At 58.0% G+C, this 14,923-nt stretch overlaps 3 protein-coding genes across 3 annotated transcripts; 2 read left to right on the top strand and 1 right to left on the bottom strand.

The window, feature by feature from the left end:
- Nucleotides 1–96: 96 nt before the first annotated feature.
- Nucleotides 97–6,441, bottom strand: LOC122421333 (translation initiation factor IF-2-like). Its single transcript, XM_043437187.1, has 4 exons — nucleotides 6,424–6,441; nucleotides 4,254–4,903; nucleotides 4,015–4,098; nucleotides 97–590 (listed from the first exon to the last, which is right to left on the bottom strand). The coding sequence occupies exons 1-4, from the start codon at nucleotides 6,439–6,441 to the stop codon at nucleotides 533–535; spliced, it is 810 nt and encodes a 269-aa protein (XP_043293122.1). The 3' UTR covers nucleotides 97–532.
- On the top strand, nucleotides 5,918–9,998 carry LOC122421114 (chymotrypsinogen A). Its single transcript, XM_043436916.1, has 7 exons — nucleotides 5,918–6,670; nucleotides 7,396–7,499; nucleotides 7,634–7,713; nucleotides 8,256–8,334; nucleotides 8,598–8,778; nucleotides 9,032–9,165; nucleotides 9,767–9,998. Exons 1-7 carry the CDS (start codon nucleotides 6,619–6,621, stop codon nucleotides 9,926–9,928), a joined length of 792 nt encoding a protein of 263 aa, XP_043292851.1. The 5' UTR covers nucleotides 5,918–6,618; the 3' UTR covers nucleotides 9,929–9,998.
- A 475-nt stretch (nucleotides 9,999–10,473) lies between these two features.
- On the top strand, nucleotides 10,474–14,482 carry LOC122421332 (chymotrypsinogen B-like). Its single transcript, XM_043437186.1, has 7 exons — nucleotides 10,474–10,525; nucleotides 11,407–11,630; nucleotides 11,717–11,796; nucleotides 12,182–12,260; nucleotides 12,642–12,822; nucleotides 13,706–13,839; nucleotides 14,261–14,482. Exons 1-7 carry the CDS (start codon nucleotides 10,474–10,476, stop codon nucleotides 14,420–14,422), a joined length of 912 nt encoding a protein of 303 aa, XP_043293121.1. The 3' UTR covers nucleotides 14,423–14,482.
- The last annotated feature ends 441 nt before the right edge of the window (nucleotides 14,483–14,923 follow it).

The raw sequence follows: 14,923 nt of genomic DNA, 5'->3' as shown, positions 1-14,923 counted from the left end.
CAGGTTGGCAGACATGCTGTCCCGTATCTGCTGCTAACCTCAAACACATATTCTCTCCGCCTGTGATAACTCACAACTTAAGAAACTGGTGATTGCATAAAGCTTGAGCTTCAGATAAAATGGGGCTTTAATTTAGCACCATCAAATGATACACTGAGGAAACAGCAAGGAAAGGATTTTAATTGTCACAGAACAATGGGAAGAGGACAAATGTAGGTAATACGTCGGTGGCGTGTTTGCTGTCAGTCAAAGACTTTCCAGCACCTTGGACACAAGGTCCTTCTCTCCCCTGGGCCAGGGCCTGGTGTGGACCCCGGGGACAACCCACAGTAACAGAGGACAGGGCGCCCCTGCCCTCGTGGGGCCAAGACCCCAGTGAGAGACACAGACACGAAACAAACAAGAAAAGAACATGGGGAGTCCGAGAAACCAAGAGAGGGTCTAGGCATCTGCTGCTCCGGACTTGGGCCAGCCTGGGTCTCACCGATAAGCCAGTCTGAGAAGGAAAATCAGCCAGCTGGGCAAACTGCGTCTACTTCCAGAGCGTCCAGGGCTCTGTGGTCCCAGGGTCACGGGCATCTAGAGAGGAGCTGGTCAGGGCAAGCAGGACAGTGTTACAGGTCTGGATTTGGACTTCATCAGCTTTGAAGTTCTGTCTCCAAGTTGTGAATTTAGTTTTGTTTTAGAATTCTCTGCAGGGGGATGTTCAAAATACTTAAACACTGTTGAGCAGACGCTCTGACCAGTGAGAACGGTGACATGGCCCGGACAGGCCCACAGAGGCCCTGAACCCTGTCTCTGGGGGGAGGCGGAGGCAGCCAGATTGCAGGGGGCAAACAGAGCGGGGCCAGCAGCTGTTTGATAACTGGGTCTGAAGCTTTTTGATTTTTTAAGAATTATTATTATTTTTGGCTGTGCTTGATGTTCGTTGCAGCACACGGGCTCTTTACTGCAGGGCGCATGCTTCTCTAGTTGCCCCCACGGCATGTAAGATTTTAGTTCCCCAACCAGGGATTGAACCTGTGTCCTCTGCATTCACAGGCAGATTCTTAACCACCGGACCACCAGGGAAGACCCACTTTTGATATTTTAACAGGCTGGGTTCAGTCCAGGAAAGTCAGCCCTGGCTTTGAGCATAAGGAATAATCCATACTGAATTCCAGGCCAAGGTAATTTATGGAAATATTAACATTTGCTGTTTTGTTTTTCCTTCACTCATTCCAAGCAGGTAGCAAAGCCATTTGAAATTTCCTTGCCTCTGGGATTTTTCCAGAGCGGAAAGCAGAAGCAGCCTGAAGTCACTGGCTCCTGAGGCCTGTTGGGAAAGTAAACTCTTGGCTGAGTAGAGTTCAAGAGTGATAAGGCCTTGGCAGGGGTGGGACAGTGGGGGTGTGTTCACCACAGGGGAGGGGGTGCTTCCCTAGCCCATAGAGATTTTCCAGACCATGAGGTGAGCACCCTTAGGATGAGGGTGACTGTCCTGTCACAAGGAATGACAGCCTTTGCCACTTGCCTAAAGCCATCTCCCCCTTCTTGTCCTCGAGGAGGGTTCCCCTGGAAGGTCACCCCAGCCCAGCTCTCGGAGGGGAGGACTCCGATGAACAGAAGCCAGCAGAGGCAGAGGTGCTCTTCCCTTCCTGCTCCTTGGCTGACTCCCGTGCAGAGGTGGTGCTTGGTGCCTCGGCTGCCGTCCTCAGATCCAGAGAGGAAAGACCCTGACCCAGAATCACACCATCGCCCAGTGCTGAGTGAAAGCCTACACCTGCACACCTCCAGATCTCTGCCGTGTGAGAAAAGCAAATCTCTGCCGTTGAGCTACTGTCAGCCAAGTGTTTTATCCTGAAAAGCATCTTCAGTGACGCAGAGTAACTGTGGGAATGCTCCTGGATGTCCTCTGTTTTCCCTGCAGAACTACTCTCCACCCTTTCCATCCTGCTGGCCTCCAGCAAGACTGTCTTTCAGGGATGAGACTGCATGACAGCGTCCCTGGTTCTCTGGCTTCCTGGTGGGGTCAAAGCCAGAGATGGGAGGAGAGAGGAGTCAAGTATTTATTCTCTGGGTCCCCCCCCCGCCCCCCCCCAGAGGCTGCTGTGGGTTGACACAAACTACTATGTATAAAGTAAGCTACAGGGGGCAATTCCCTGGCAGTCCAGTGGTTAAGACTCTGTGCTCCCATTGCAGGGAGTATGGGTTCAATCCCTGGTCAACCCTTGGACAAACCACGGTCAGGGAACTAAGATCCTGCATGCCTCAGGGAGGAAAAAAAAAGCCACAAGGACACATTGTACAACATGAGGAATACACCAATATTCAACAATAACTACAAATATAGCTAATATTTAACAACAACTTTAAATATAAATAACATTAAAAATTTATGAATCCCTATATTGTACACCTGTAACTTATGTAATACTGTACATCAACAATACTTCAATTAAAAAAAACAAAGAGCTCTGAAAATGGATGGTGGTGATGGGTGCACAACAGTATGACTGTACTTTGTACCTTCTGAATTGTACACTTAAAAATGATTAAGATGGTAAATTTCATGTTATGCATATTTTAGTACAATTTTGAAAAGTGAAAAAAAAAGTGATACCCCTTCACAGCTGTAATTTTAAAAATGGAAAATAAGTTTTGGTGAGGCTGTGTGGAAATTGGAATCTTTGTACATTACTGGTGGGAATGGTGCAGCTCCTGTGGAAAACAGTCTGGCAGAGTCCCAAAAGATTAAACAGAGAGCCACCAAGTGACTCAGCAATTCCACTCCTAGGTACACAATCCCTAATCTTTGGCCCTGCATCCAATTTAGGACTAACCGCAGAAAGCTAAGTGTGTACTCCTAATCAGTCTCAAGGGATGCCCAGATTCTAGTTGGCCCTCCTCCAGCTTCTCTGTGCCCACACCTCCTACGGGTGCATCTGAAGCTCTCCACTATAAAGCATTTCCTCTCCTCTGCTTGCCTTTGAGTCTCTGCCAAACGCAAGTGATGCTGCCTGACTACCTGGGTATAGCAAGCTCTCAATGAACAATCTTTTTGGTCCTCATTTGGGTGGTCTTTACTGATTTCCACAAAGGCCAAGCTCCTATTGGCGGCCTCCTCCTTGCTTGTCACCCTCCCCGGGGGCCAGGTAATCATTCTTGCATGTCCAGCCCCACTGACCTTAGCCCTGAGCACCTCCATCTCCTTATGGTTTCCCTAAGCCCCCGCTACACCTTTAGAAAGTCTCTTTGTTAGACTCTCTAGTGAGACTCCTGGCAGAATAAAATCAGAGTTCAAATTTCAATCTGTAATAGCAAAATAAAGAAACCTACATTTCTTTCCTGCCTGTGTTTAGGGCTGAGAATCACTTCATTACCAGGAGCAAAAAGCGAGTGGGATGATAGATGGATAACAGCCCAAATGTCCCAGCAAGAGAATGGGTACATGCAGTGTGGTGTATGAGACTTTCCTGGCAGTCCAGTGGTTAAGATTCTGCCTTGCCAAAGCAGGGGTTGTGAATTCCATCCCTGGTTGGGGAGCTAAGATCCTACATGTCAAGCAGCATGGCCAAAAGATTAAAAAGAAAAAAGTTTTTTTAAGTGTGGAGTATTACACAATATTGTAAAGCAACTATACCTCAAAAAGATTTTTTTTTTTGAGTGTTATATACTTATGAAGTGCAACACCACTCAGCAATACAAAGGAACACACTGCTGATACACTCAGGAAGACATTTGGTAGAGTGGAAGAATCCAGACACAAAGACAGCATACTGTATGGTTTCATGTGTATAAATTCTAGAACAGGTAAAACTAATCTATGGTGAAAGACATCGGGACAGTGGTTGCTGGTTGCCTCAGAGAAGGGGAAGATGGAAATCGGCACAAGGAAACTCTGGGGAGTAATGATATTATTTTACATCTTGGCTGTGGGGTTTGTTACACTACCATCTACATATGTCAGCACTTATCTGTTCACTTTGGATCTGTGCGTTTCACCACGTGCAAACTGTATTCATTATATCTTACCTTTGATGGTAAAGAGGGTTGGGATTTGACCCCCTCAAGAGGAGGAGCTCCCCAACCTGAGGAGACTGCCTTCTGAAGTCCCGCCTGGAGGAAGAGGGCACAGTTCCAGAGGCGCGGCCCGAGCCCTGACACGACCCCGCGCGGGGCCAGACCCCAGGAGGCGGCTGGGCCCCCGCCCGCTGACCCGGGCTCCCGGGCGGGCCCGTCTCCTCTCCTGAGGGACGGTCTCTGAGGCACACCTGTCCGCGGGCTGACTCCCGCACGGCCCCCTGAACATTCTAGACGCCACAGTCCGGCAACGAGCGAACAGGTGCGGAGTGAAGGCCTTCTGAGAGGAAGGCCACCCGTGGCCGGGGCCGTACCTCCCCCCGGGCGTTTGTCTGGGCTCTGGGAGTCTACGCAGGGTTCCAGACACTGGGACGGGCCAGACAAGTATTCGCGGCAAAGGGAACACAGGAAAACGCTCTTCACTGAACACTGGGTTGGTCAGACAACCTTGGGGTCCAGAGGCCCCGGCCTCCGACCTGTAAGGAGGCGCCCACCGCTGGGGCCGGGGCCTGGAGGGCGGCGGGTGTTCCACCCGGAGGGAAAACGCCCAGAGACCAGAAGTCGGAGTTGTGGAGAAAGACTCCGCCCTCAGGGGTCCTTTCTCTGGGCGGGAGCGGGCAGAGCGCGCAGTCTCAGGGGCGCGCGCGGGAGGGCACCGCTTGCCCCGCCCCGCGCCCTTAGCCCCGCCCCCAGGGCCTCCATCCGGCCCGGCCCGCCCCGCCCCCTTAGCCCCGCCCCCAGAGGGCTCCGCCCCGCCCGCCCCGCAGCTGCGCGTCTTCCCAGATCGCCGCCGGCCGCGTGCAGGGGGCGCGGCGCCCGTGGGGCCCGGGCCGGCTGTCGGCTCCCAAGGCCACGGGTCGGTCCCGGTCGTGCTCTCCCACCGGCCGCGCCCCAGCCCACTCGGGCTCGGCGGCTGCCTCCTCGCGTTTGTGCTTCACCAGGGCCCCCTCCAGCGGCCCCTGGCCTCTCCCCTGCCTCGTGCCCTCCCGGCGCTTGCTGCCATCCGGGCTCGCTCCACCAGGCCTGTGCCCTCCTGCCCTCTGTGCCTCGACACCGGCCCCACCCAACAGCTAGCGGACTGGTAGATCACAGCTTAATGTCTCCCTCAGAGTGGGGCCTCCTGCTTTGGTATTAGTAATAATAACAATGATTATGATAACCCCTTGGCTGGTGGTAATGTGGTTTTTTTTACTGTTTTTTTTTTTTTTTTTTTAAACTGTTCCCCACTCCTTTCCCACGTAGGCTCCTAAGGCAGGACTTTGTGTTTCTTTCTTTTGTTTGTTCTGTCCCAGCGGAAGCCTGGTAAGCTCTGGTTGATAAGATGGATGAACTTGAACAGGTGGTGGGTTTCACATGGACAGGGCTCACGCTCTGCATTCTGTTTCATAACCTGCTTTCCCACCTGATGCATTGTGGCCGTCCCTTCCTGTCATAGCAGTCCTTTAGAAAGCACAGAGCGCCCCACAGGTAGTCAAAAAGGAAAAGTACCAGATGGGCCAGGCCTTTTCATGAAGTAGGACCTGTATTCTAAGCATCCCCATCTTACATATTAATACTTACAAAAGGGATCAGAGAGGCTGAGTAACTTGCCCACGGCCCCCTCAGCTGTTTTGTGCCAAAACCTGTGAACCACCACACTAGAGTCATCAGTGCAATGGAAATGAAAAATAGCCATGAGATACCGTTTTACCCATGTGTTTTGGGGTGCTTGCCCTGTGCCTGATGGCCTCACCTTCAAATTTCTCACCCCCCAGTTTCCCAGTTGCTGAGAAAGGGTCCTACTGCCCACCAGAAGTAGGCCTCCTTGCCTCCTGCTTTTCCTCCTGGTGCAGCCTCCACCAGCTCTCGCCGGGACAACAGCAGGGGCCCCCTGGCTGGCCCTGAGCCCAGTCCTGCCTTTCGATGCCATGTGCTCGATTCTAAGGGCACGATGCCTGGTGGGGGGGCCTGGCTCCACGTGAACGGGCAGTGGGTGGCTTGCCCTCTGAACCATGCGGCACACAGCTCACGTGACCACCGCTGACACTGAACCGAGCCTTCAGTGAGCCGCCTTGGCCATCCCGAGACGAGGGGCGCATCCTCAGCCCACCGGTCACCCGTGCCTCCCCATGCTGTGGTCCCTGCCCCTCCTCCTACGTGACCACACTGCCCATGGGGTGCTGAACCACTGCAGACCAACTCGATTACTTGCCCAAGGTCCTCCAGACTATGAGAGACTGAGCTGGGGCTCAAATCCTGTCCAGACCTGGCTGCTGCTCGAAGGGCCCCTCCAGAAGCAGGGCCTGGAGGAGGAAATCTGACTGTCCTTTCCCCTTAGCTGGTCGAGGGCCACCTTGTTCGGCCCACCTTTACCCTTCTCACTGGCCCAAACTCGGCCATGGTTGCAGCTGCTGCCATCCCAGGCCCTGATGCCAGCCCTGCTCTGGCACATCCTATCCAGTGGGCACATGCCCAGGAAAGGGATTATCACCTCAAGGTCTTCAGATAGCAGCCTGGTGCACGGGGATATAATAGGGACCCTGCAGCAGGCATCCCACACCTCTTGAAGGCAGCACCATGAACTTCCTTTGGCTTCTCTCCTGCTACGCCCTCCTGGGCACAGCCTTTGGTAAGTACCTGGGCAGGCAGAGGCCAGAAAGGCTGTTTCCCCTTCCACCAACTGTTGTAAGGGATGCTGGCTCCACCAACACCCAGATAAGCTAGGGGCAGTTCCCGGGGTCCCTGCTCTCAGCTCAGCCATGCACGGTGCTGTGCGGGTCTCTGAGCCTCATGTCTCTAGAATGAGGACGCTGGGAAGACTGGACCACACCATCCAGTGTGAGGTCCCCAGGGTGGAGGTGTGCAAGGAGGGTGGGCCCTGTGCAAGGAGGGGGAGCGGTTCTAGAGGGCCAGAAAGTTCTGTGAAGAGTTAGTGGCTCCCAGGCAGGCTCAAATGATGAGCAAGTGGGCGGGCGTGGCTTGGCCCCCATCAGCTCTTTCAGGCCCTGAACCAGCCCTTTTAAACTTTTAAATTTGTGTTCACTGTGTGTCGGGCACAGAGTAAGTTCCTGCTTTGCCTTAGTAGTCAAAGCATCTTTCATCTTTATTATATACCAACTCTATGAGGTTGCCTTACGATCCCCATTTTGCTGATGGGAAAACTGAGTGAGTAAGCTGGGCAGTGTGATAGGGCTGGGTTCAAACCCACAGAGCCCAGCCTCCTAGCCTGTCCTCTGGCGCTGCCACCACATTGCACTCGGTCTGCTGGCCTCTGCTGTCCCTGGGGTATTCCTGGGGCCATGGGTCCTGGGTGAGACCTTGGCCTCCATGCCTCACCCCATACTCCCTCCCCAGGCTGCGGGGTCCCCGCCATCCAACCTGTGCTGAGCGGCCTCTCCAGGATTGTCAACGGGGAAGAAGCTGTCCCTGGCTCCTGGCCCTGGCAGGTGTCCCTGCAGGTGAGGGGGGTTCTGTGCGTGAGGGGGCAGGCACCGGGGGGTCTGCAGGGCAGGGGGCTGCTGCCTGGGTCGGTGCTGCTGGTGTCCAGGGATGCGCTGGGAGGGATGCGCTGACCCTCCCCATCTTCCTCCAGGACAGAACCGGCTTCCACTTCTGCGGGGGCTCCCTCATCAATGAGAACTGGGTGGTCACCGCCGCCCACTGCGGTGTCACGTGAGGGCCCAGGGTCCCCAGGAAACCCTTTGGGGTGGTTTCTTCCAGCACTGAGGACTTGCCCTTTAATGCCATTTCCCAGTTTCTTTTTGTTTGTTTCTCCTCCCCCGGGGTCTCCTTCTCTCCCAGGTGAGGGTCTCCCCTGGAGCGGAGGGCAGGCTGCCCCTAGCCAAGTTGGGCCCCCAGCAGGCTTCAAGCCCCAACCCCGAGGTTCCTACCTGCCTGCCCCGAGGCCGCCCTGCATTCTCAGCAGCCTGAGCCGCGGCCGCCACATCCGGCCACCCGCCTCCCAGGTTCTAATATTGAGATGTGCAGCAAATTCAGGTCCTGCCGGTCTCCCGGGGTCGCGGGGAAAACTTGCGACAGGCGGGACGGCACAGTGGATTCCGAGCTTCAAGCTCCAACCCACACCACACCCCTGTGAGCACGCGCACAAAGACACGCAAACTCTCGCACGTGTTTGTGCCCCGATGCACATGCGCACTCCACGCCCCACCTACCCACCTCCAGCGGGAACCTCTCTTTTCTCTGGCTCTCTGCAGAACCTCTGATGTTGTCGTGGCTGGGGAGTTTGACCAGGGCTCAAGCTCTGAGAGCATCCAGAAGCTGAAGATTGCCAAGGTATGGTGGCCCTCCGGGGTCGTCCAGGTGTGACCCCAGTTAGGGCGGTCCCTCGGGAGTGGCCACCCACACGAAGTCCCAGGCACTCCAGTCCCCTCGGTCACCCCGATACCCCATCACGATGGAGCAAAGCAGAAGGCCAGGTGTGTGAGGCTCCAAGAAGGGAAGGTCTGCACCTTGAGCCTGGGCTGCAGTTCCTGGCTTCTCCCCAGACCCCAAAGGCGGCTGTTTGTCTCCCTCCCCCCACCCCCCCCCACACACAGGTTTTCAAGAACTCGAACTACAACTCGTTAACCATCAACAACGACATCACCCTGCTGAAGCTGTCGACGGCGGCGAGCTTCTCCCAGACCGTGTCCGCTGTGTGCCTGCCCAGCTCCAGCGACAACTTCGCCGCCGGGACGATGTGCGCCACCACGGGCTGGGGCCTGACCCGATCCACCAGTGAGTGAGGGGTGGCCACGGGCCACCACGGGCTGGGGCCTGACCCGATCCACCAGTGAGTGAGGGGTGGCCACGGGCCACCACGGGCTGGGGCCTGACCCGATCCACCAGTGAGTGAGGGGTGGCCACGGGCCACCACGGGCTGGGGCCTGACCCGATCCACCAGTGAGTGAGGGGTGGCCACGGGCCACCACGGGCGGGTTGGCTGGGAGGCGGGGAGCACAGTCGCTGACCACCCGCCCTGCCCTTCCAGATGCCAACACCCCTGACCGGCTGCAGCAGGCGACCCTGCCCCTCCTGTCCAATACCAGCTGCAAGAGATACTGGGGCACTAAGATCACCAACGCCATGATCTGTGCGGGCGCCAGCGGTGTCTCCTCTTGCATGGTAGGGCCCCCCAGCCCCAGGAGGGTTCAGGCCAATGGCTTGGGCAAAGAGGGAGGAAATGGAAGCCGTAGGCAGCCCTCTTTCAGGGCCTGCCATTCTCTTCCGGAGCATTCCTGCCAGAGTAGCTGGGAAGACAGGGCTCCCGGAGAACCCCCAGTGGCCTCAGCAGAGGGGCACTAGAGTGGGGCCTCTGCTCTCAGAGCTGCCATGTCACAAGATGCCCTTGATGTCCGCGTCTGAGCAGTGGCACCTCTTGACCTCGTGCAGTGCACAGCCTGAGCAGCAGAGCATGGCGGCCTTAAAGGCTCCCGAAGGGGGTTGGCAGACCTTCCCCTCTCCCGGTGGCCCTGTGGCCAGCACCACGCTGTACTTTCCTCCCGTCAATCAAACCTGCTCTACTGAGCCTCTGTTATAGGACCCCAGGGGTGACCTAGGCTTCCATGGGCACAAACCACAGGAGCTGCTGAAGTTTCTTTCACAACCCCTCTAATATGCACATGCTGAGCTTCCACTGGCTGTCCAGTCTGGGACTGGGCGCTGGGAACAACGTTCACGAGTCTCTGGGCTGCCAGCTCCAAGCCCCCTCCTCCCTGTCCTGCAGGGCGACTCTGGCGGCCCCCTGGTCTGCAAGAAGAACGGAGCCTGGACCCTGGTGGGCATCGTGTCCTGGGGCAGCAGCACGTGCTCCACATCCACCCCCGGCGTGTACGCCCGCGTCACCGCTCTCGTCAACTGGGTGCAGCAGACCCTGGCCGCCAACTGAGCCCCCAGCCTCACGCTGGCCTCCCTGCCAACCTTGCTCCTACGTAGCCCCAATAAACTGGTGGAAGACATGTTGACGGTGTCTGTGTCCTGTGCTGGGGTTTCTGGGAGTTTGTTCTTCTCCTGAACTTGGACCTTCACTGAACCAGGTGGTGGGGGGTGTCCAGGAGGGCTCCTCATTGGTGCGCCTCCCACGAGTGGCCAGAAGGGGTGCACACAGATGAGGGAGGACCTTGGCCTCCCGCCTCCCCCTGCGGGGTCCTCTCCGTCGACCCTTGGCTCCTTGTGCTCAAGGCCTGCCCTGGGGAGGGGGCACCTGGGGGTGGAGTCTGGTGCTGGCCCCACACACTTGTGACTCCAGGAAACCTTCCCAGGAGCGGCCCCCAAGGGCTGTCTCTTTCCCAAGCCCGCGCTGCAGTCAGGTGCTTCTCAGCCCAAGGTCTTCTGATAAGGAGGGGATGGCGAGGCAGGCTGTGATTGGTGGGCCAGGGCAATATATTGGGGGTCCCTCGGGCAGACCCCATCTCCCCTGCTGAGCCGCACACCATGGCCCTTCTCTGGGTTGTCCTTGGCTTCTTCCTCTTTGGCAGCAGCTTCGGTAAGTGCAGGGCTCAGGGAGGCCTGGCAGCCCCACGTCAAGCCTCACCCCTGCCCTGGCCCCCAGCCCCAGAAGCAGGGGACGGGAGGGTCCAAGTCCTCGTACCTTGAACCACCCCTGCCACCCACCCCTCCAGGTGCCCCTCCGACCCTCCTTGGGCACCTACACCCGGCTCCCCACTCCTCCGCTGGGCCTGGGGCCCTCCTGCCACCTGGAGGTCCCTTGGGCTCCTGACTTGGTCTCCTCCATTTGCTCAGAAGCCTTGGGGTGGTCTGGGCTCCTCCGCCCTCCAAACGTGCCATTGAGCCATGTGAACTCTGCCTCAGGAATGTTCCCCAGGTCCATCCATCTTGCCCGGCCCCTCCACCCTCTGGGTTTGGACACACTCCTGGGTTGGTGTCACCCCACCTATGGTAATTGTTCAGTCGCTCAGTCGTGTCGGATTCTTTGCGACCCCATGGATTGCAGCACACCAGGCTTCCCTGTCCTTCACCATCTCCCAGAATTTGCTCAAACTCATGTCCATTGAGTCAGTGATGCCATCCAACCATCTCATCCTCTGCTGCCTCCTTCTCCTCCCGCCTTCAATCTTTTCCAGCATCAGGGTCTTTTCCAATGAGTCAGTTCTTCGCATCAGGTGGCCAAAGTATAGGGTAATACTCTCACGCAAATCTGCTCCCCCTGAAGACTCAGAGACCATGAGAGCACCCAGGACCTCCTAGCCTCTGGGAAAGGATCCTGGACTCAGAGGGGACTGACACTCCCCTCAAGGCACATAGCAGGCCGGGCCTGGGCCCCAATTGCAGAGACCCTCCGCTTCAGGGACCGTCCACAAGAATGTCTAAGGGCAGCTGTCAGCTAGCCAGGAGGGGGCTAAATTTCTTGCAGCAGACAAAGCTCTGGGTGCCAGGGTGCCACGGAGGCCTGGAAGAGCCACGTCTGCACCCTGATCCCCCTTGAGGCACCATCTACAGACCAGCTGCCCCGTCTCTGCCCCTCAGGCTGCGGGGTCCCCGCCATCGACCCTGTGCTGAGCGGCCTCTCCAGGATCGTCAACGGGGAGGACGCCGTGCCCGGCTCCTGGCCCTGGCAGGTGTCCCTGCAGGTGAGGGGGCGCTGAGGAGGAGCAGGTTAGACGGGGGGAGCTGAGGCGGGAGAGGCAAGGCTGACTCTCTCCCAACCCCTCCCCAGACCAGGTCCGGGTTCCACTTCTGCGGAGGCTCCCTCATCAATGAGGACTGGGTGGTCACCGCCGCCCACTGCGGGGTCAGGTGAGGCCCCACTTCACCTGCTCAAAGGGACCACCTTCACCTCCCAGCCCCAAGCAGGCTCAGGGAGTGGGCCCGGGGCTGCTGAGGGGGGCAAGGGGCTGGGGGCGGCTGCTCTTGTTCCCCACCTGCAGGCAGAACAGTCTCCAGGAAAAGCCACCCTCCACCCCCACCAGCACCCTGGCCCCCAGACCCCAGCTTGGTCCAGGACAGCGGGTCTGGGCCTCTGCCTTCACAGTACAGGCAGAGAAACCGAGGCCCAGGGAGAACAGGGTGCCCCGGAGTCCCCGTATGATGGAGCCCAGGTGGGCTCGCCGGCCTGGCACAGTGCCCAGGCCTCTGCGGGGGTGGCCGTGAGCCTGCGCTCCGTCTGTGGCTTCCTTTCTAGGCAGGGTCACCTGGTGGTGGCCGGGGTGTCCGACCAGGGCTCCGAGGAGGAGGCCGGCCAGGTGCTGAGAGTCGCGGAGGTACTCACGGTGGGCAGGCAGCGCGGGGAGGTGGGGGGGAGCGCTGGGCCGGGGAGGAGGGGGGCGCTGGCGGGGCGTTGGGCGGCGGTCATGGACTGAGGACCTGACCAGCGGCTCCGCTTCACCCCGCCAGCACCTCTCTAGGCTGACTTTCTGTTCTTCTCCTTCCCAAACACAGCTCCTTTACAAACACTCAAGGTTGTTTTGCTCTTTGTAGGAAAATGCTAAATATGTCACATGCCACCCCCCCCCCCAAATTTGGTCTGTTCGGCCTCATCTGTGTTCCCTCAACACCCTTTGCACCCCCACCTCCCAACTGCACGCCTGCGCCCCCCTTGCCCCCGCCCCTGCGGCCCGCCCAGCCCCCGCCGTCCCGCGCAGGTCTTCGAACACCCGCAGTGGGACCTGCGTGCCGTGCGCAACGACGTGGCCCTGCTGAAGCTGGCGGCGCCCGCCCGCCTCTCCGCAGCCGTGGCCCCCGTCTGCCTGCCCAGCGCCGACGCCAGCTTCCCCGCGGGCTCCCTGTGCACCGTCACCGGCTGGGGCAAGACCCGGTACAACGGTGAGTGTCCGTGAGGACTGCTCAGGGCCCAGACTCCTTCTGTGCTTGCAGCTAAGTCCTGAGCGCAATCGGAAATCGCAACAATCAACCCTTTCTTTACTTAAAGAAAGTGAAAGTGAAGTCGCTCAGTCGTGTCCGACTCTTTGCGACCCCATCGACTGTAGCCCACCAGGCTTCTCTGTCCATGTGGTTTTCCAGGCAAGAGTACTGGAGTGGGTTGCCATTGCCTTCTCGAGATGATCTTCCGGACCCAGGGATTGAACCCGGGTCTCCCACATTGTAGGCAGACGCTTTACCGTCTGAGCCGCCAGGGAAGTCCACTTAACCCTCTTAATTAAAAACCTATCAAGCAAAATTAAAAATTGAAGTTTAACAATATATACCTGACCAGTTTCCGAAGAAACACCTAAGTTCCAGCACCTAAGTGTCGCCCCCTCTAATCTGCATGGAGGTAGACTGAGACAGGTGGGTGTGCCCAGCACCCCTGAAGTCAGGCCCGAGTGCCCAGGTTGCCCCTCCCTCCCCAACCCCAGCCGCCTCAGGCTCTTCCTCGCGTCCTGCTGGTCCTTTAACAGGCCGCGAGCAACCAGGAAAGGACAGAACAGGGAGGTGCTCTCTCGTGGGTCCCCCCAGCGCCCCCAGGCAGAGGAGGACTGGGGAGGAGGGCTGGCAGGCAGGGTTGCTTGACCAGCTGTGCTGCAAGCGCAGAACCGCACTGCCTGGCGTGGAACTGAGAGGGACCGCCTCCCAGACTCTGGGAAGGTGGCGCTCAGCACCCACGACCGTCGTGATGGAGTTGGCCCGTGCAGCGGGAGTGCAGGGTTCCGGCGGGCGCAGGTCTCCTCTCCCTGGGCCCCTGACCCCATGCCCTCTGTCCTTCCAGCCTTCGATACCCCTGACAAGCTGCAGCAGGCCACCCTGCCCATCCTCTCTAATGCTGACTGCCAAGAATTCTGGGGCAGCAAGATCACCGATGTGATGATCTGCGCGGGGGCCAGCGGTATCTCCTCTTGCATGGTACGGCCTGCTACCCTGCCCACCTTCACTGGCTCCCCCTGGTCAGGCCAGGAGGGCTATCCCCTCTGCCACGACCTCCTTACCCTCACTTCACTTCAGTGTCCCAGTGAAGGCGTGGACCAGAGCTATCAGAGGCCCCTGGTGAGAGCTGGCCCTGACCAGGTGTGGTGTGAGGCTTCCAGGGGTGTTTAATCTCACACCATGCTCACAAAGCGGACATTGCAGGCTGTTTTACAGGTGATGGGAGGCTGAGAGGACCAGCCCCTGCCCCAGGCCCCCCAGCAGTCGGGGGCAGAGCAGGGGCTGCCCTTTGAGTAGGTCTGAGTGCCCTTGGTCTGCACCCCCTGGGCTCGGCCAGGTCCAGGCACACCGGGGCCTGGCACCTTCTTTCTGGCTTGGACAGTCCTGTCTCCTCCTGCAGGGCGACTCTGGCGGTCCCCTGGTCTGCCAGAAGGATGGAGCCTGGACCCTGGCGGGCATTGTGTCCTGGGGCAGCAGCCGGTGTAGCCCATTCTTACCTGGTGTGTATGCCCGGGTCACCAAGTTCATTCCCTGGATTCTTGAAGTTCTGGAGGCCAACTGAACCTCTGCCCCACCCCAGATCCCATCTGTGTAAAACCCAATAAAACTGCCTGCATCTTCACCTCTGCGTCTTCACTGGGCTGGATGAGGGGTGGGAGGGTGGCCACCTTTCCTGAGGACCCTCGAGTTCAGAGCTGAGAGGGCTGGCAGATCGCCCAGCCCTACATCCTTCTTCACAGAGATGGGGAGTGAGGCCCAGATTCACATGCACCATGGTGACAGCTGGTCCCCTCCCGGGAGGAGGACATAGCAACCCACTCCAGTGTTCTTGCCTGGAGAATCCCATGGACAGGAGCCTGGTGGGCTACAGTCCATGGGGAGTACAGGCCACAAAGAGTCAGACATGACTGAAGGGACTTAGCACACTCTGGTCCCCTATCTCCCAACTTGGAAGCCAAGTCTCTGTAATTCAGATGGAACACTTCTGGAGAAGTTCCACAAGCTGAAATTAAGAGCTCCTTTCTAAGGGCTAAGTTCTGGACAAGGGCTGTGAAAGAGGGTT

Source organism: Cervus canadensis, chromosome 18 (genome assembly GCF_019320065.1).
Source record: "Cervus canadensis isolate Bull #8, Minnesota chromosome 18, ASM1932006v1, whole genome shotgun sequence".
In the NCBI taxonomy this organism is placed as follows: Eukaryota; Metazoa; Chordata; class Mammalia; order Artiodactyla; family Cervidae; genus Cervus; species Cervus canadensis.
Note: the sequence above shows the minus strand (reverse complement) of the source record. Positions and strands in the feature narration are given on the sequence as shown.

Excerpts from the sequence above, each read along its gene's own strand:
- LOC122421333 (XM_043437187.1), bottom strand. Across the intron at positions 4,099-4,253 it reads GGGAGTCAGCCCGCGGACAG|GCGGGACTTCAGAAGGCAGT; the intron begins GTGTGCCTCAGA and ends CTCTTCCTCCAG. Across the intron at positions 591-4,014 it reads AACCCTCTTTACCATCAAAG|CTCCTCTCTAGATGCCCGTG; the intron begins GTAAGATATAAT and ends TGCCCTGACCAG.
- LOC122421114 (XM_043436916.1), top strand. The coding sequence starts at position 6,619 with ATGAACTTCCTTTGGCTTCTCTCCTGCTACGCCCTCCTGGGCACAGCC. Across the intron at positions 8,779-9,031 it reads GGGCCTGACCCGATCCACCA|ATGCCAACACCCCTGACCGG; the intron begins GTGAGTGAGGGG and ends CTGCCCTTCCAG. Across the intron at positions 9,166-9,766 it reads GCGGTGTCTCCTCTTGCATG|GGCGACTCTGGCGGCCCCCT; the intron begins GTAGGGCCCCCC and ends CCTGTCCTGCAG.
- LOC122421332 (XM_043437186.1), top strand. The coding sequence starts at position 10,474 with ATGGCCCTTCTCTGGGTTGTCCTTGGCTTCTTCCTCTTTGGCAGCAGC. Across the intron at positions 10,526-11,406 it reads CCTCTTTGGCAGCAGCTTCG|CTTGCAGCAGACAAAGCTCT; the intron begins GTAAGTGCAGGG and ends GGGGCTAAATTT. Across the intron at positions 11,797-12,181 it reads GCCGCCCACTGCGGGGTCAG|GCAGGGTCACCTGGTGGTGG; the intron begins GTGAGGCCCCAC and ends CTTCCTTTCTAG.